The 20,118-nt window shown below is 37.5% G+C and overlaps 1 protein-coding gene across 1 annotated transcript in view; it reads right to left on the bottom strand.

Moving 5' to 3' along the window:
- Positions 1-17,011, bottom strand: part of ERICH2 (glutamate rich 2) — a 36,266-nt gene extending 19,255 nt beyond the window's left edge. Inside the window, exons 1-7 of the mRNA XM_054562788.1 lie at positions 16,800-17,011; positions 9,549-9,584; positions 8,598-8,628; positions 8,351-8,399; positions 8,088-8,124; positions 4,692-4,837; positions 1,662-1,846 (exon numbers count right to left, since the gene is read on the bottom strand). Of these exons, the coding sequence (XP_054418763.1) occupies positions 1,662-1,846; positions 4,692-4,837; positions 8,088-8,124; positions 8,351-8,399; positions 8,598-8,628; positions 9,549-9,584; positions 16,800-16,996 (681 nt within the window). The 5' untranslated portion in view covers positions 16,997-17,011. The remainder of the gene's footprint in view (positions 1-1,661; positions 1,847-4,691; positions 4,838-8,087; positions 8,125-8,350; positions 8,400-8,597; positions 8,629-9,548; positions 9,585-16,799) is intronic.
- Positions 17,012-20,118: the final 3,107 nt, after the last annotated feature.

Genomic DNA, 20,118 nt, shown 5'->3' with positions numbered 1-20,118 from the left:
TGCTATAGGCTGGGGAGCCCAGGTTGGTGTCTGGACCCCAAACTTCTCAGGAGGAACCTTCCAGCCACTGAAATATCCCTCCAGAACTTAAGCTGCCACCTATGGCAGCCCCACCATCCCTCTTGCTCCTCCTTCAAATTTCCTACCAGTCTTGTTGTGATGAACTGGTTTCTTCTGTCTGTCTTGGTTATATGGCTCTCCAGCTAGTGTTCAGTTGGTTATTCAGGATGATTTCTCTACTATTTAGTTGCTTTTCCAGTTTAATCTTGGGAGGAGGTTTGTGCAGCTTCCACCTACTCCTCCACCATCTTGGATCTCCAGACATCTTTTCTGAAACTACTTGACAATGTAGTTACCTTTCAAATATAGGAAATAACCTGGCAACTTTGAACCCTTCCGCTAACATATCCCTTAAAAAAGTAGGTGAAATTAATACTTTTTCAGACAAACTAAAGCTGAGATAATTCACTGCCAATAGAATTGTACTATAAAATATACTGAAGGAGTACTTCAGGTAAAAGGAAAATAATTATCAGGTGATAAGCTGGATCCTCACCAAACTATGAAGAACACCAGAAATATGTTCCCCCCCAAAATACCTTCCAATTTAAAAAATCTCACAGGGTGTCCAATCTGTGGCCCACGGGCCCCATATCTCCCAGGGTGGCTATGAATGCAGCCCAACACAAAATAGTAAATTTACTTACTACATTATGAGGTTTTTTTGTGATTAGGTGTCACAACGTATTTAAAATGTATCCCAGGACAACTTTTCTTCTTCCAGTGTGGCTCAGAGATGCTAAAAGGTTGGACACCCCTGTGATAATTAACCATTTAACAAAAATAAAAATGTATTGTGGAGCTTATAACATATGTAGAAGTTAAATATATGACAACAATAATACAAAAGATGAGAAGGGGAAGTGAAAATATACTATTATGAAGTTTGTACAACATACATGAAGTTGTGGAATATTAAGTAAAGGTAGACTGCGATACTACAAGTGAGGTAAAAAAGTTTTGTTCTCCATAGTAAATGTTTATGTACAATTTTTGCATGCTATGTTTCAGGCTTCAGTGCCTTTGCACATGCTGTTTCCTAAGTCAGGAATGCCATCTCCTCTTGTTTACCAGATGAATGTCTACCCTTCCCTCTTTAAGTTTCTAAAACTTTTAACCCTGTTTCTCTGGTTTCTTTTAATTACTCACTTAATTCTCCCTGTTCCTAGAGAACTTCATAAATACTTCATTGAGCACATATTTCATTTTATTATAAATCGTATTATATAAATAATATATGCCTGTTAGTGTCCTACTCAAAGGTAGGACATGTCTTTTTTATTTCTTTCTACAAATTCCAAGTAACTAGCATGGTGCTCATGCTTTATGTGGAAAGCATTCCTTTAAACAGTCCTTGAAGAGTTTTATACCAAAACTTCTCTTATTCCTGCTTCTGCCTATTTGAGAATACTGTAAGTCACTTGCAAAATCTTTTCTCACCTCTACCTTGGTGAAAGTCATAAGAAAGAGAAGTAGCCTGGCAAGCATTTGTACTTGGGCAAGGATCTTTTTACTATTTTTTTAATCTTCAAGGTTATATACTATTTAGTTATTTTAATATTTTTACATTACTAAAATTAAAATGCACAAGTAAAGCTTACTTCTGCCATTAATTCTAATGGGGCATGAGTATCAATATTTGGGCTACTGTCTTCATTATCTTCATCATCGGTGTCATCTTCACTATCATCATCATCTGTTGATTCAGACAACTTATCTATATCCTGAAAGCAATATTCATTATTTTTCTCATGCTTTGCAATGACTTCATCTTTGCCCACTTCACCTAAAACAAAGTACATAATTAATCAATAAATGTTAACAAGTTCAAAAATTTTAACTCGTTACTCCTAGTTCATAATGTAACTAGTGTACATGTTTCCTATATGGCTTCCTGTTTTCGCATTTTGTTTTCTTTTTTCATGACTAAACAGCACTGATTTCCATTTTCATAAAAGGTAACAAAACTGTCAGGGGAAAGAGGAAACAACCCAAACTAGTAACACTGAGCTGACGTTAATGTTGTGTGGTGCTTGAAATTTTAATAAATGGAAAAGTCTTATTTATAATTTCAAGAAAAAAAGAAATTAATGCTATTCTTTCTCCAGAAATATATTCCCTAAATTGTTTTTATAGGGGGTAAATACAAAATAAAGAGCTTGGAGAGCAAAAGACTGGAGAGGCTGAGAAGCAAATAATCTTAGGTCATGTTACTCTTGGATACTTGAGAATAAAGTTCGTTCTCTTTTTCCCTCTCCCCACACACACAAAGTAAGAAGAAATACATGTGGCATATTTTAAATATAACATTATTAATGATTTTCCTTAATGTCGAGTCATAGCACCTATGATTAAATGTAGATGACTGAAAAAGAAAAGTTAAGCAATGCTGCTGACTATCCATTCAGTGCCTAGCACTAGGTTGAGTCCCAGGAACACAAAAATGAATAGTCTTTGATCTCAGAGCACTTGCAAAAACTCTTCAATGAGGATCCATAAACATAATGGAGCATTATAAAACAGTATGGAAAAACAGTGATGAAGATGTATACTAGGTAAATAGGAGAGCAAGGAGGTCAGCATCCCATTCTGGGGAGTGATCAGGAACTGTCCAGTCTGAATGGATCAGTTCATCCAGGGAGAGGGTACAGTATGAGCCAATGTAGAAGCAAGAATATGTGTTGACTATAGCACTTTGGTGCTGCTTTAAAGTCAAGGTTGAAGCTGAAATAGTGACAGATGAGGCTTGAAGTGTAGGTAGGAGCTAGCTGAATAATAGAGTCTTGTGGGCCAGAAGCCTTGGGGTTTATCTTAAGAATGAAGGGGCTACTAATGCAAAATTTTATTTAAGAAAACAAGTATGATCAATTTTGCATTGCTGGAGAAAAACCTGGATAGTAGGGTGAAAAGTGTATTTGAGGGGAGATGAAAAAATAAAGAGTAAGGGGAAAGATTAAAGTGCTCTTTTATACACCCAGATGAGAGAGATGATAGGGCACTGGTAAAGCAGGAATACAAAGGAAGCAACAGAGAAATTTTTAAGAGGTTTCGTCTCCATGATACTATTAGAACATTTTCCAAACTTTAGTAATTCTTATACCATCTTCATCCATTTTGCCATATATGAGTATTACCTATACTAATTACTTAATATTTTTCTTTAGATCTCCTTTTGTAACTCATAACTTTTGTCAGATAATACTATCCTCCATGGATGTATTAATAAAGTAACATATAATCATAACACATTAAATGCCATTACTCTCTGAACACTATATATATATAAACACTATATATAAACACTATATATATATAAAAATCCACTTAATTATCTCAACATCCCAACAAGGTGTGTTTTGCTTTTATCCCATTCATAGAAGAAACGGAGGGACCGAGAGGTTATAACCTGCCCAACTTCATACTGCTAATTAGGTGGTAGATCTGGGAGTCAGTTTGGCTCCAGAGTCCATATTCTTAACCACCTTATATTATTTTTTTCGACATTATCAAAATATACTACTATTAAAGTAATTCTTAAAAAAGCTTACTATATGTTTCCTAAACTTCTCTCTTTGGGAAGCACTACTGAATGAATTTATAGGACTCCTTTGGCTCTCTGGTTATCTCTTACAGTTTCAAACTAACTTATGCTACACCATCCCTCTCTTGTGAGATTTTGAGTATCTGGGAAGTCTTGTGAGATGGCTTCTTTGATGAGAGTATGGCCAGGAGTTACTCTAAATAATGTAGAAATATCTGTGTTAGAAGAAAATGAGCAAATGCAAGAGAGCTCTAGAGAACACAATGTTAAGAGAACACAGACCAAAAAAGGAAAAAAGAAAAGATAAAACTCTTAACCCTAAAGCAAATTATGACTGTAAAAAAAAGTGCTACCCTGAAAAGGGGTTACCAAGTCCTTTCCAGAGTAGGATGGCTGGGCTCTGTGAGCCATCTACCTGCTTCTGTTTCCTTTACAGTCTCCATCAGCTCACAGCTGTTCACTCTAATCTTCAGTGTGTACCCAGCTTGCTCACTGACTCATCACATTGACATCACCAGTGAAAGGGCTGTATGTGATGTCACAGAAACTCAGTTAATTCACAAACACGGAGCTTCATGAGAGAGATTTCCTGTTCCTTAGAGCTAAGGCAGTCCTCTCCCAGGTGCCGCTTATTAACATTATAATGCCCATTACAACCTACATTGTATTGCTTTTTTGTTTGTTTGATTGACTGATTGATTGATTGGCTATAGTTGGTTGTCTATCTCCCACGAGAATGTGAACATCATAAGGGTAAGGACCTTGCCTATTTTCTAACTATAGTATCCAGTGCCTGGCACTCAGTGAACCGCTGTTGAATGAATGGAGCTTGGTAACTCTTTCACTGGGTATTAAATTCTAAAATTTAATGCTTTATTATTATCATTTCATGTAATGTTCTTCCATGGGCCATACACCTGACTGCATATCAGAATCATCTGTTCATGAATTGGAAAAAGTACTGATTCCCATGACCCTCTCCAGGCCTACAGAGTTGTCAACAACCCCAAAGGTCCTGGTAAAAGAGGGCTGAATTAGAAGCAACAGTTACACAAACAACAAACAAACAAACAAAACCAGGAGTTATTACCTGTGCTTTCTTTTAAGAAGGAAGATGACCATAGTTTAGACTGTAGATTTGTTTCTGTGTCTTTATTTTCAATACTCTTTGAAGACACTCTATTTTCAGTATTCTTTAAAGAAACCTTATTTTCAACATTCTTTGAGACTTCCTTCCTAAATGTTAAAGTTGATAGTCAGAAAATACCTTCCTAGGTCAAAATTCTGTTTAAGGCTTCTATAAGTAAACACACATTTAATACAAACACACAGTATGATGTACCAACAATAAACTAAACAGCTAAAAATGCAGTATGTTTTTTGTGGCAAAACATTAAAAATAATTTTTACTGGTAATTAAAATTAAATTTCTGCCTGGCATTTGTCATTATATAATGATCCTTAGAATCTTTTCAGAGTTCTTTAACACAGAGCATAAAAGCAATCGGTTCTCTGACACATCATTGTGATATTTGTAACAGAATAAAAGTATTTAAGGAATACTGGCCTTTTTTTTTTTTTAAGTTTGTAAATCAAATCGTACTATGGTTAAATGCTACACTTATGGAGGGAATGCAACACTAATAATCAACCTTTGGTCTATTGACTTCCATTTGCCAAAGTGATGTTATTTATGGTAATAACCCCTCTAGCCATTTTAAAAAATAGATAACGAGTATACTCTAAAAAATCTGCTATTTAAATACAGTTACTATTAAAGAAAGATTCAATTTTTTTACTTTATGTAATATCCTTTGTAAATCAAAAGTATTTAATTTAGTATCTGCTAAGGTTAGAGAGTTAGTCAAGTTGCATATCTCACTGCAACATATTTATGCTAGAGGGTAAATCACCTAGATTTTAGGATTGTTCCTTAGTTAAGAGCACTGGGCATATTTATGAAATGTCCCAAATTTCTACTGGAATTAAACAAGTTTTTCAGGAAGTTTGTATTTTAAACTGTTTTAAACAGATTTATAAATTTGTCAAACATCGGCCTAAAAATTAATTAAAATTTACTTTTCCAAGAATGTGTTAGCTCTACTTAGAGAAACTTGTGTTGCTGATATATAAATTTGCTGGCCAATCTTGGTCTTAGTCCAAAGAGGCATTTACTTAAAGTGTAAAAATGAGAATAAAGAAATAACTTGTCATTCATTTTAGAAAAGATAACACATATAATTATGGAATAATATATAAATATAAATTTTTCAGCCTCAGAGTATTGAGTCTGTGGGTCTGCTTCAGCCATTTCCCCCTTACATCTTTAAGTTTGCTCAAAAGCTTGACCAAAAAACCCAAAAGACCAAATGACCAAGATCTATAGAATTTTGTCCAGCATTAAAGATACATTTTACCTTTACTACTGAAAAGTTTATTAATTAAGTGCAATTTGTTGGGTGGACAAAATCTTTCATACATGGATCTATGGGGAAAAGGAAATGATAAATATGAGTTTTGCGTGTATAGAAGTGTGAAACTCATGGTTTATAAAATCCTTGTGTCTCAGACTAGAATGAAGAATTAATCAGAAGTTTAAGGCAAAGAATTAGTGGAGAAAGAAAACTTCTAGTTTTCCCCTAACCCAGGCTTAATAGGACCTTTTGGCAAATTATACTTCCAGTCAGACTATGGAGCCTAAAAGGGAGTAGAAAGTGTAATCTGAAGCTACACTGAGAAAAGTGATCAACTTTCACACCAGTCACACTAGTCCCCAAACAAAGGTCCCCCACGAATTTCTTTTTTTTTCCTTGATCATTTTTTTCCAGGACTGGCCCTATTTGCTTTCAACTATGGGTAAGGTACCTGAGGTAATAATACCATACAATGGTGAAGCTTATTGGCTACACTAACTATCCACTTCAAACAACCAAACCAAACCCAAACTCTTCTCTGTAAGCAAATTAAAAGGAACATGATCATTTTACCCTTTCAAAAAGCAGTTTCATAAGAAGATGCGATTATTAATGAGATAAGGAGAAAAAGTAGGCACTCCACTTTTCTGTTTTGGCCCACGCTGCCCTTGATTTATCCCTTGATATAACTAACTCAGGATGTGGATCATCCCTTGCTCCAATTCCAACACTGCTTTTCACAGCATTGGAACACTGGGGCTCATAGTAGACAAAATAATTTATTTTCATTAATGGCTTACTAACTTCTGTTACTATTATTGAAAGTTATATTTCCTTCAAAGACTACTAAAACTATCTTAGATTTTTAAATTTAAATGTTTTCCACCATGTAATAGGATACACACACACACACACACCTCTCTCTCAACAGAACATTTATTTTTTTCTGGTTGTATATAATATTTAATTTGAAATAAATAAATTCTCATCATTGATCTGTTATATATTACTCTCCCTTTAATATATAAATATGTATTTAATATATAATTTACAACAAAGCCAATGTGGATTCTAATTTTAATTTTTGGGTTTGACAGTATAAAATTAAAATACAGGGTCTGGCACAATATAATGCCCCTTTTTAATTATAAAATCTTTTATTACAAAATCATAAGCATGTAATTCTGTAACATAACAATAGCACACTCAAGCATATCATATGACATTCCAGGTGAAATATTCAAATTAAAACTATAAATTATTATACCCATATTATTACCCTACCAACCTCACTCAAACAGGCATTACTTCTGCTGGACCCTATATATGCTGCATTAGGTGAAAATTTTCCTACCCAATAATACTCACACTAAGCTAAAATTGTATTAATTTGACTAGAATTCCACCAAAAGGGTACTTACCAACCTGTCAATAATTAATCTCTATGAATGCATTTTATGATCAACTTTCAAAATGTAATTTTTCATGGTAGAAATGATAGAATTTTTTTTCAGGTAGCAGGAGATGATCAAATCAGTAAGGGCTTTGATGAATCACCATAATCAGTGCCTTGATCAAAGCAGGTACTTAATATTTACCTATTAAATTTAAACAGAACTATGATTCTTTTTTAACACTAATCTCTTCAACTATTTGGGGTGATTATGAATTTTCCTTATTTAGTAGTGACAAATCATCACACAGTAAATAAAGAATCTGTTCATAAATATTCATTTAAAGAGATATTCTGAAAGAAATGAGGAAGTATCAAAGGGAAATAAAAATGAGCAATGAAATTTTTTTAAGTAAAATACAGAACATTTGGTGTTTAAGCATTTAAAAGTAAAAGTCAATGTTATCCATATCTCTACATTTTTATTAAAATTTATTTTTCATTTAAAATGTCTCTTTATCTAGTAACAATTGCTTTGACTGAAGCAAAAGCTAAAGTGCTAATCCATGCATTTCTGGCCTTTCAAATTTAATTGAGTGGCAAATGATTGCATTATCTAGTTCTAATTGCTCAAAACGCATGTGATAGATCAGCTGCACAACCAGAGACATTTTCTTACTCTGACATTGTTTCATTCGGTTCAATCATCACTTTTTCTGAAAGAGAAGAAAAAAACCCCCTCAGTATTTTATTAACAGTGATGTTCATAACAGAAATTCCTGACTGGAAAATACTTAGGCATTTTTGAATGACAGACAACATAATAAAGGATTTAATTGCTAAGTCTTTCACCCACACTCAGCTATCCCAGTAGACTATCTTCTTAACATTTAGGACAAAATGGCGTTCAAACATATTCTTTTTAAGTAATAAATCATTTACCCTTTGGATCACACACTAGCAATTTGCCATTCTGTGTACATTTTGGTGCCTAAAATAGAAGCAGAAATAAAAACTAGCATTATCATTATTATTTTCATTTGAGGTATCTGAAATAATTTATTCATAGTCTTTATATAAACATTTCTGTTATCTGGTTAAAAGGTAATTTTATCCTAATTATTCAAAAACTATATAAATTGATGGTAAAATAGAACTAAACTGTCCTAAAAAATTTATGTACTCTTACCTCTACAGCATCTGTCTTGTCTAGATAATTTCTGCAAAAACCAAAATATGTACTTCATAAGTCTTTAAATACTTATATAGATTTAGAATATAAATAAAATAGAATGCAGAACCCATTTGGCCAGTAGAGTATTAAGTATGTGCTTTGTTTTTGTATTTGGTAGCATTATTTCCATCCTAACTGAAAAACCTCATTCTTTTGGATTATGTTAAGTTTAACAAAAGTCTAGAGAAATTAACCCCTTCTCCCCATTTTACCTTGCAGTCTATGTAAAATGAACTATAGGAATAATTTTGTATGTTAGAAACGTGATGTATTAAGTTAGCTCCTACCTCTGTTACTATTCTAGTTTTATATAGCTTGGTCTCTAGATCTAGATCCAAATACAATCAACAGCAGGTTAAGGGCTCACCTTACCTACTGAGCTGACCCTAAAAATCATAAATTCATCAGCATGGTTCATGTTTACATCACCTTTTGTTCTTTCCCACTTCAATGAAACAATATTTAAGCCAAACTATATGACACATTCCAGTTCATCCATGTTATGAAAAATGCTTTTATAGAGTGTATGTAAACCAGAATAAGATACAATATTTTTAATAAAATATTATTTCAACCACTACATTTAGAAATTAACCTCCAGATACATTTAAACATATAATTCTTACCTTAAAAATTCCCTTACGTGTTTATTAATACTTATAAGTTAAAATGTTTTCTTTGAGAACTTTTACCTTTCCTAAGCTACCCACCCCCCTGTAGACTGATTTTCCTAAAAGTTAGCCCTTTATATATTTGCATAAACATTATTCTAACTGCAAGGAGAAAAATCAGCTTATACAGATTTTAATGTATGAGAGAGGTCACACTTACACTTTTCATAGGTAACAATTCACTTGTCCCCACATCCCAAGTCAGACTTTTCAAATTATTATTAGTAATACATACCTAGAGATTTCTGGAATACAAAACTTAGGGCCAAATCTGTGGGCAATAAAAGAGAACCTTCATTATTTGGTATTACATTTTTTCTCTTTTTAAATCCAGCTCCCTTATACTGATCTGCCCTCCTGAATAAGCAGTAGTATGTAAACTTTTGCCTCAGGCTTTTTTTCCTGGGCAACCCTAACCAAGCCAGATATTATATAGGTTATTAATTTTTAAAAATATGTTTATTGATTTTTTAGATGGAGGGGAGAGAGAGAAAAACAGAAACATCGATGTGAGAGAGAAACAGATTGGTTGCCTCCCATCAGCACCCCAAGCTGGGACTGAACCCGCAACCTAGGTATGTGTCCTGACTGGTAATCAAACCCCCAGCCCTTTGGTGTATGGGATGACACTCCAACCAACTGAGCCACACTGGCATGGGCTGTATATTATTAACTTGATTATCCCTCTGAGAAGTTAGTTCACAGAGAACTAAAGTCCATCATGAAAGCAAGTCATCTTTTTTTTTGAAAAACAGTTGAAGACTAAACTCAAGAATAAATGATTTTATTCCTAATTCTCTAGTGCAGTAGACAAAGCTCAGAAGCTGAAACAATGCAAAAATGAACCAAATAAGGCGGATGACTTCTCCTGAGAAGTACTTTCACTCCACAGATTTCCACAATCTTGTGTGTTGTCATAAGACTGCCTGGATAGACATCTCTTTATGTTTAGGGCCTTTCTCTTCTTTCCAGCTCTAGGATCTTTATGGTTTGATACAGTCCACCCCTTTACCTGTATAAAACATCAGTGCAAATAATTCTTATTTCACTTTCACCTGGTAATAGAAAAACCTAGGAAGGGAAGATCCTAGCCCGTGATGGAAACACAGGTTCTGCTAGGTCTGACTTTATCACTACCTAGGAAGTGTCCATTTATCCCCTTTCTTAAAATTGAGTTCCTAGGGAGCAGTACAGAGTAACACTCAAGAGTAACACCCAACACTCAAGTTGGGGCTCTTGAGTGACAGAGACTGGCTTCACATTCCAGTAAGCTTGGGTTAGTTATTTAATTTCTCAAGGCCTCAGCTCCTCCAACTGTAAAACAGGGATCACAATGGGGCCAACTTCATTGGATCATTATAAGGATTATATAGGATGATCTGGGTAAAGTGTTTGGCCTAGTGCATGGCACATAGAAAGGGCACTGTAGAAACAATCTGAAAAACTGGGAAGATGTTCAATGGGGCTGATTAAGATTGCTTCGGGAAACAAAAAGGAGGCTTTACTGTGATTGAGGCAAGCAAATTGGCTTTAAAGACTTTTAATGAATTAGTTTAAAAAGTCACACAAGCCCCAAAGTAATGATCCTTGTTTAGAAAGATCATTGACTCCAGGAAAAAAGCAGAGTACTTGAGAACACAGGTAAAGGTAAAGCAGTGGCTGACAGGCTGAGCAGAATGAGGTCGACCTCTGGATAGGGGATATGCGTTTTTTTCAAACACCCATCATTATGCAAAATATCGCTGAAAGGGAATGCTTTCAGAAAAGAAATAACATTGGTTGACTCTGGGGATGGCTGCAGGACTGCGTTGGGAGTACTTTTACTTTACGTGCGTTTGTACCTCTTAAACTTTGAACAAAATTCATGTATTATCTATTTTTAAAAATACAATTTAAAACTAGCAACACTACTTGTATCTCTATGTTTATCCATTTCTTACAGGCATGTGAGCTATATGTTGGCTAGGTGCTGCTTCAACTCTCTTTTCCACCCAGTGGTACCTGTTCAAATTGGGGTCATGGTATCCAGAAAGAACGGTACACAGGTGCACACCTTGTATATTCATTACTATTGGTTATGGTTAATGTTAACATAACAACATTCATTTAGTAAGCACTTTGAGTTTCTAACAAGTGCACTGTCTGGCATTTGGAACATGGGTGGACTCTCCTGACGTCTTTCAACAGTCCCAGGGCTAATGGGAACAACAGTGATGATAGTTCTAAATTTTCAAGTAACATTCAATGTCTATTTGACACAAACATTTGATGAGCATCTGCTACGTATTATATATCTCTGTGATAAGCCCCGGGGATAAAAAAGAAGCTCATAATTTTTGACGGGTACGGGGAACCCCGCTGGCTGGTATCGGGGACTGTAGCCCCGTGTGAGCAAGGGCTGACCTATAAGTCTCAATTGGAAAACCAGGAATGCTGGGCAGCAGGCATGAACCAATGCGGGCACAGGCGGCCTCCCCAGGAAATCAGGCCTGAAGAAAAATAATGCATTATTTCCTTTGAAGCCTGCCCTGCTAAGAATAATGTCTTCTAGGTAATTGAGTTAACACACACTGGATGTTTAGTTTCCAAGCACAAGGTTGTCCTGATCGCCTAGCATCATGCTGTCTAACAGACCCTGATTTATAGAGACCAGTATGTTCTTGCAATTGTTACTTCCGAACAATATCTATTCTCCTTTGATCAACACTATGTAACATTGATTGATGAGCTGTACGTGCATGCCTGTACTCCCTTACCTGCTGAACTCAGTAAAAGTCTAAGGAAAAAGGAGATCAGGGCCCTTCTCCTCTGAGGGATTGGCCAGCCTTTTCTCCCCATGCAGATCATGTGTTGGTAGATTTATTTCATCCGCGGCTCCAGGTGACTTTGCAGGTCTAGGTCCCTCAACACAGGGGAAAGAGGAACTAACTGCCTACAGATAGGGGACAGACCAAGCTTCATAGTACCATATTAAATCTTTTTCTCTAAGAAGCTCTGATGTACTTTTCCACACTACCCAAACAGGATCAATCAAATCTCTTCTTTTAAGCTCATGGACTGGCCATATCCAAGGAGAGTCAGCAGGCAGTAGAGGCAGAATTGGAAAGACAGTGGAGGAGAAAATCTAATCATCAGAGCTGTCCCTGAACAACTTTCTAGTTCCAGAATCAAGCTTGAGGCCTCTTCTCCAGGTTTGCCATATTACTCCAGGTTTAATTTCTACAAGTATCCCTATAATAAAGTATTGTCAACTGATATCTCTTTTTTCCTTATGTGGTTAAAAGATCCAGCCCAGCTGAACTGTCCTAAGACACAGCAATCATAGTAATTCATAAGCTAACAGTGACTGGACCAAGGGGTGAGCCTGTGATACATGCTAAGCCCATCACAATGTTTCCCCGAGACTTTTCCATGTGGAATTATCATAGAGGTTGAAAAATACGAGTCTAGGAATGGAGGCATAGGTGAACATGTCTTGCCTCCTCACACAATCTCAGCAAAAATTACAACTAAATTACAAAACAACTATCACCCAGAATCATTAGAAAATCGAGCTGCATGGAAGACTGACAACCAAGGAATTAAAGTCACATTCATCAAGACGGGTAGGAGGGGTGGAGACATGGAGATGCTGAATGGACGGTTCCAAACCCACATTTATACAAAATGTTAAAGGGACTTATTTAAGAAAAAAATCAAAACTATGAACATTACAGTGGCAATAAATTCACAGCTGGCAACAACTGAACCTAAAAAACAAACTAAGAAAACAAGCAGACCAAGAACAAACTCATAAATGTGGAGATCATTTGGAACATTATCAGCTGGAGGGGGGAGGGGGAGAATGGGGGAAAAGATGCAGGCATTAAGAAGTATAAATCAGTAGTTACAAAATAGACAGGGGGATCTTAAAAACAGAATAGAAAATGGAGTAGCCAAAGAACTTATATGCATTACCCATGGACATGAACTAAGGGAGGGGGGATTGATTGCTGGACGGAATGGTGGGTACCAGGTGCAGGGGGGCTAAGGGGGAAAAATTGGGACAACTGTAAAAGCATAATCAATAAAATATATTTTCTAAAAAAGAATATGAGTCTAGAGCTCCCAGTAACGTTCAAGAAACTGGTTCTAGCCTTCAGGAAATAAAGTGGCCTGAGAGCGAAACAGAATATAACAAAAGAATCAGGGGTGAGAGATGACGAGAGGAGAGAAAGGCAGAGGCCCTGTTTACCAGCTTAGTCTCTGCCTTTACCATGAGCCAATCAATTTCTCTTTTTGCCCAAATAAGCTGGAGTTGATTTTTGAGATTTGAAGCCAAAAGAGACCTTGACAATGTGGTTCCTACTCCTTGAAACAAAAAAGGGCTAACACACCCCGGTGATTTCTACCTGCTATGGGAAGAAAGACTGAATCAGGCTTCATGACGAAGCTGGCATTTATTTAACCAACTCAACACCAATAGTCAGCTAACAAAAGGGGAAGAGAAGTCCCACTATTGTGTTAGAGAATGGCAATAGGCAAAATTGGAATGTATGTGGAAACAAATTTCAAAAGTCGTTAATTACCATGTGCTAAGGATTTTCAGCTTTAATCAGTAGGCAATGGAAAGCAAACCAAGCCTTTGAAATTTTGTGGAGGGTAAAACAGAGAGAATGTAAGGGCTCATTTCTAAAAGAAAGTGATTGGTTCTTGTCTTCTCAGCTGTATTAGTCTAGACTTTTGTTTGCAAGTTACAGGAGCCATACTCCAGTTAGTTTAGGGAAAAAAAGCGGGGGAGGTTGGCTGGTAGAATTCAAGAGTTGATTACCTCAATTGTGCAGAATTCAAGACACAGTAGATACAGCTATGTTGGGATGGGGAGGTGGCACTTTCCCTTGTTCATTTCAGTTTCTCCCTGCATGTGGACCTCATTCTCTCTCTTACTGCAGACACATTTTTTTACACATGGTGCAAAACAGGGCTCCCAGCAATACTTGAGTTTTATGTGATGTAATACCAGCCTTTAAGGAAAAGTTGATTCTCAAAAACCCCAGTCAAGGGCCCAATAAGTTTAGATAGGTGTGTATGTGTGTGTTTTGTTTTTTGGTTTTGGGGTTTTTTTTTGTTTTTTGTTTTTGTTTTTTTTTTTTTGCTACAAGAACAGATAAAGTCAAACCACCTTAAAAAAAAATCTCTAGTGTGTAGTGCACTCCATGTCACATAATCCGGTGCTCAATAAATATGTGGTGAATTAACGGACTGGGAAGGAAGAAAATAAGAAAGCAAAGGAATGTGTAAATTAGAGCTTCACTGTCCAATATGGTGGCCAGTAGCCACATGTGGCTACTGAGCACTTGAAATGTGATCAATATGAGATATACGCATTGTACAATAAAGACTTAGTAGCACAAAAAGAATGCAAAACATCTCGTATCTCCCATGCTCTAAGTAAGTGTTCACTAACCAGCAGTTATTAGAGCCAAATAGGTTTTATTTGGAATCTACAGGTATAAAGTAGAAACTTTTATGAGTCACCAACATTTAAAATTCAGATTTCACAAAATTCTTGTTTTTCTTGTTATATTGGAAGACTTTTTTTTCATCCCACTCGTGCAATTATTTTATCCTTTTGTGCTATTTGTTTTTATAAGCTACCTTGTATTCTAACAGGTGAAGAATGAATTACTAAATATACAGCTATATATTCAGGCTCTCTGGCTGTGGTGACAAGGAGAGACAGAACTGACTAAGCACCATCCTCCGTCAGAGAGGAACTTAATGGGGAAACATGAAAGGACAGGGGGGCAGTATTTCATTGCACAGTTAAATGTGTATACAATGGCTTCAGTGATCACCTATTACTTACATTCTTATTTAAAAGTGGCTACATATAAACTTTCCTTTTTCCTTTACAACATAAGATAGTGACCAGACTCTGAAGTCACATTGCGTATGTTCAAATCCTAGCAAACTGTGTGACCTTGAGTAAATTCCTTAACCTATGATTAACTTTCCTAACTGTAAAATGAATATAAAAATATTACCTACCTCACAGGGTTATCATGAAGGTTAATATAAATAATAATAATAGTATCACCTATCTTCTACTAAAATTATAATTATTACAACTCTCCTCTTCCTATGACTATTTTTATTATTACCTACAGCCTAGCAGAGAAAGTGCTGAAAGTTAATTCTGACTTAAGAGAGCCAGACCTAAGTACACAGCTGAGATCGGATGGGGCAAAGGAGGGAGAAAAACACTGAAGGTTTAGTTCCAAGGTGGAAGTAAGAAGCTCTGAATTCTGGAGTGGTGCAGTGGAATTCCTACAAAAGGTGTTGGAATTCAGCTCTGGTAAACCTCTTAATACTTAAAGAGCAGAGTTGTTGTTTTCCTGAGATTAAAAGAAAAAAAAACTCCAATTAGCAAAAAATTAAAATTAAAAAATTAACAAGGTGGATTTGGGGAACACTGTATTTGGTTTTCAGGAGAATGAAACAAATAAAAAAAAATTCCCAGTGTCTTTTTCGGATTTATTTTAAAAAATAACCTCCAGGAGTTTCTTGGGGTAAGAATGGATTCGGTTCACCTATGCCCTCTAGGAAGTCAAGCGATAAGTTTATGATTTTCCATGGGTTAGTGTAAATGCTATTGGGGCGCAGTGTAAAGCAGTCTCAACACCACACTATGACTTTAGAAATCTCAGGTCAACTTTGTCATCTCAAGGCCGAAGACTGAACCTTATAAGTGAGCCATTGTCCAGGCTCCTCATTTTACAGATAGATGAAAATAAAGCCCGTGGGGATTAAATAATTTGTCCAAATTCCACAGAAAAAATTTTATGGCTGAGCAAGTTATTTCAGGCAGGGGTGTCCAAGCTTTTGGACTCTCTGGGCCACACTAGCAGAACAGGAGTTGTCTTGGGCTACAGATTAAGTTCATTGTGACATGTAATCACAAAAAACCTCAATGTTTTAAGTAAATTTATGGTTTTGTGTTGGGTCGTATTCAATAGCCAACCTGGGCTGCATTCGGCCTGTCAGCGGGGGCTGGACACCCCTTAGAGAGTAATGATGTCTTAACTATAGCCAGTGAGTATTTGCTCCTATTGGCCATTAAGCTGTTAAAAAAAAAAAAAAAAAAAGGAAAAGAAAGGAAAGGGGAAGGGGAAGGGAGGGAGGGAGGAAGGAAGGAAGGAACGAACGAACGAACGAAGGAAAAGAAGAAAGGAAAAGAAAATGTTAAAGTGGGGGAGTGGGGACAAGGACCGAGGGAAGTAGCGGAAGCCCTCAGATGGAACGCGGCAAATTTCCTTTGGGGCGTGTGCGGAGAGGAGTTGGCGCGTGGGAATCCGGAGGTCGGAGCATGTGGCATGTTTAGCCTGTCAGAACTGCCCCGTTATCACGCACACTCACGTAGACACTAATATCCTTTCTCCGTGCCCAACTACAGCCAGAGGAGGAAATCAAACGCGAGGCGCATATCTAGTCGCGCGGATCCTACCTTCTCGCGCGCAGCCTCGGCAGCCGTGAAGCCCCACAGCCCAAACCTGGAGGACCAGAGAAGTTTGCGGGTTCAGGCGCTGGGCCTGGGTGGTCCGAGGTGGAAGATGAGTCCGGCTGCACGCGGGGATTGGGAGAGGGAGACCCGCAGTCGCCGCGGCTCCTCTTACCCGCTCGTGGCCTTCTCACGCTGATCATCTGAAAAGCACTCAGCGAAGGCCAGCTTAGCCGGTGTTTCGGGCGGGCTTCGGTACAAAGAGCTGTAGACGCCGCGTCGCCATGGAGACAATACCTCCAGCTGCAGGAGTCCCGGCAGCCGCGGAGGGAAGCGGCGGAAGGGGCGGGACTGAGGTGGAGCGAGCTCAGGAAACTGAGGAGGGGCGTGGAGGGGGCGGGCCGCGCACGGGGAGCGGCGGGGGGCGCGAGAAAGAGGGAGTGGGGCGGGGCTGGCCTGGGAAGGGCTTGAGAGATGAGCCTGAGGGGGCGGGGCGGGGAGAGCACGGGGCGGAGCTGTAGGGCTGGGCGAAGGTCGGGTGGGGGCGGAGCAAGCTCGGGAAGTCTCAGCAGGTACTGGGCGCGAGACCTGGATCCGAGAAATCCACGCAGTTCTGGAGGTCCAGCTGCGTCGCGAATTAGGTGCATTTGCCCTCGGACGCAGGTCCGCACGCACACCAGTTACTTTGAGAAGAGCAGGAGGGAGGGGGATTGAAGTATCGTTGTCCATACCTGATCCAGTTTTTGGCTCGAAGAAGGAAAAGGGCGGGGTGGCCTCGTTAGTGTTTCAAACTTGTGAGTAAAAGAAGCCTTGAATTGGGAGAGACGGTTGTTCCTGGATATGAATGAACAAATGTCCCCTGCAGGACTTGGTCCCTCAACCTGAGGTCGCCCAAGAAGATTATAGGTTTCCTGGGAAATCTCCGGATGCCAGTTTTCTCAGAAATCTGATTCAAGTGATTAGAACAAGGGACCTCTGCCACCAACTCGGGCCAAGCCTCGGGTGAGATCGACATTGGCCAATGGAAGCCTTTACTGCATAAATAACTGTTTTGGTCACAAAAGGGGGTGGGGAAGAATATCAGAAAATTCTAACTGTCCGTCAAGCTTGACGTCTAGGAAGGAATTGGTTGATTTCTCCACATGGTATCGGGGAAGTCCCTAGGATCTATTTGTTGCTAGGCAACGTATTTTGAAGGAAGTGGGTTTGTTGGACTCAAATCAGGATTCGATTTCACTGAGTAGCCCTGATATGAGTAATAATTACTATTTAACCTTTGGGCTTAGGTATCCTCTGGGAATATGTACCTTGGGAGAGGGCTGTGAGCTTCAAATGGCATAAAATGTACAAAGCTCTGACAATGTAGAAGATGCTTAATAAGTGGCAATTTTTAATTTATTAATAGTATTATTAAAATAGAGTCAGTTGGGCCATTTCAGGGACCAAAAGTATGCATTCTTGTTATTTAAAATTTTAAAATTTTTATAATTTTTAATTGTAGAGAGAAACGAAGGTGGGATGGGGTGGGGGCGGGTGAGAGAGAAAGAAAAATCAATTTGTTGTTCCACTTATTTATGCATTCATTGGTTGACTTGTGTGTGCCCTGACTGGGGATTAAATCCTCAACCCAGGAGATTCCGGCGGACACTCTAACCAACGGAGCTGTCCTGCTAAGTCTCAGTTATTTTTAAATTTTCTTACTCATATGCCCACATTCACTCTAAATCTCCTTGGAAACCTGGATGGAAGGAAGGAGGCAAAGAAATAAAGTCAGAATAGAAGTTTTTTAAAGAACCCAGTGAAGTCATTGACAAATACATCTCTAGTTTTGTAAGGACATAGCAAACCACTGCCTCCTTCCTCTATCATGGGAACAAACTTTCATAGCAGATATCTGAAGTTTGCAGACTTTTTGTTCAAATAAGGCAAAGGGAAATTCATTATATTTCTTGACCAATATTTTTGAAAGCATTAGTTTTGATGAATTTGCTTTGTACTGACGAATGGGTAATGTCTGATTGGCTATTCCCATTGTCCTATTCCAAGGAATGTAAGAAAACCCCAGCTTTAACTGATGAAGCTTCCTTTTCTACCGCTCTTCCTCCCAAGAGAAGATCAAGTCCATTTGTAAAATGCAGCGTTTTTTATGGTTCCTGAAAGTAAGGGCAAAAATGATTTAATGACCTTCAAGCATAAAAATATTTTCTCCACATGGAGGGTGGTTAGATCTGGCTTCCACTTTGGGCCTCACATTCTTCAAGTGCAAAGTGCAGATAACATTCAATACCTACCCCAATAGCTCAAAACATGTAATGAGATAAAATAAGCCCCTGATACAGACCCTAGCACACGACAATTGATCAATAACTTAGCTATTCTTACTATTTCTACTGTGTTATGTATATGAATAAAAGGGAGCTGTAAGGATTAAAGATCATTTAGGTAAAGTGCTCGTCCCAGTGCCTATTTGAATGCATGATGGTTATTTTATTTCTCAGGAATGAAAAAACACAGTTCATCTTTGTATAACTTCATAAATAATTCTCCTATCTGTAACATTTGTACAGAAGTTATCATTATAATACCCAAAAGTAGAATACAATTTAGCTCTGGCTCGTGCATTCAGGCCACTGAATAAATTACCAAAAGTATGTATCTAGTGAGGGTTTGTCCCAATAAAATGCTAGGGAAAAGCCAAACACTCTTATACAAATATTGAATTACTCCATAAAAGTACCTTTTTATTAAACTCCACAGTTTTTAATGGATAAATTTTCATTACATATCTGATAGTTGGCAGAGCATCATAAAAATGTTTAAATAACATTTAATGTTCTGATTATAAAAGCAATACGTATTCATGGTAGACAATTTGCAACACGCAGAGAAACACAAAGAAATAAAAACCATCTCAATCAATAATTTTACCCTTTTTTATCTGCATATACTTGTAACATTCATACTAGAGAGTATATACAATGTTATCATCCCTTTTTTCTTAACATTCCCTCTAATGTCTTAACATTTCCCCAATGTGTTTTAAAAGTCATCAAAACATTTTAATGGTCATGTATGATACATATAAACCACAATTTACCCACAATTATTCAACCAGCCACCAATTTGGAAAGTTCCAAGTTTTCTCCTGTAATTCATTCTTTCAAGAATATTTATTGAGTTGTTACTACATAGTAGGTGCTATGCTAGGCATAAGACTTAAGTGGTGAACAGTAACTGTAAATATAAGGTTTTGATGAACATCATTGTAAATAAATTTTTGATGGCATCTTTCATTCTTAGACTGAATTCCTAGGACCCTTGAAGG

This window comes from Pteronotus mesoamericanus, unplaced genomic scaffold (genome assembly GCF_021234165.1).
Source record: "Pteronotus mesoamericanus isolate MK-2021 breed Mesoamerican mustached bat unplaced genomic scaffold, CSHL_Meso_final scaffold_651, whole genome shotgun sequence".
Taxonomy (NCBI): Eukaryota; Metazoa; Chordata; class Mammalia; order Chiroptera; family Mormoopidae; genus Pteronotus; species Pteronotus mesoamericanus.
Note: the sequence above shows the minus strand (reverse complement) of the source record. Positions and strands in the feature narration are given on the sequence as shown.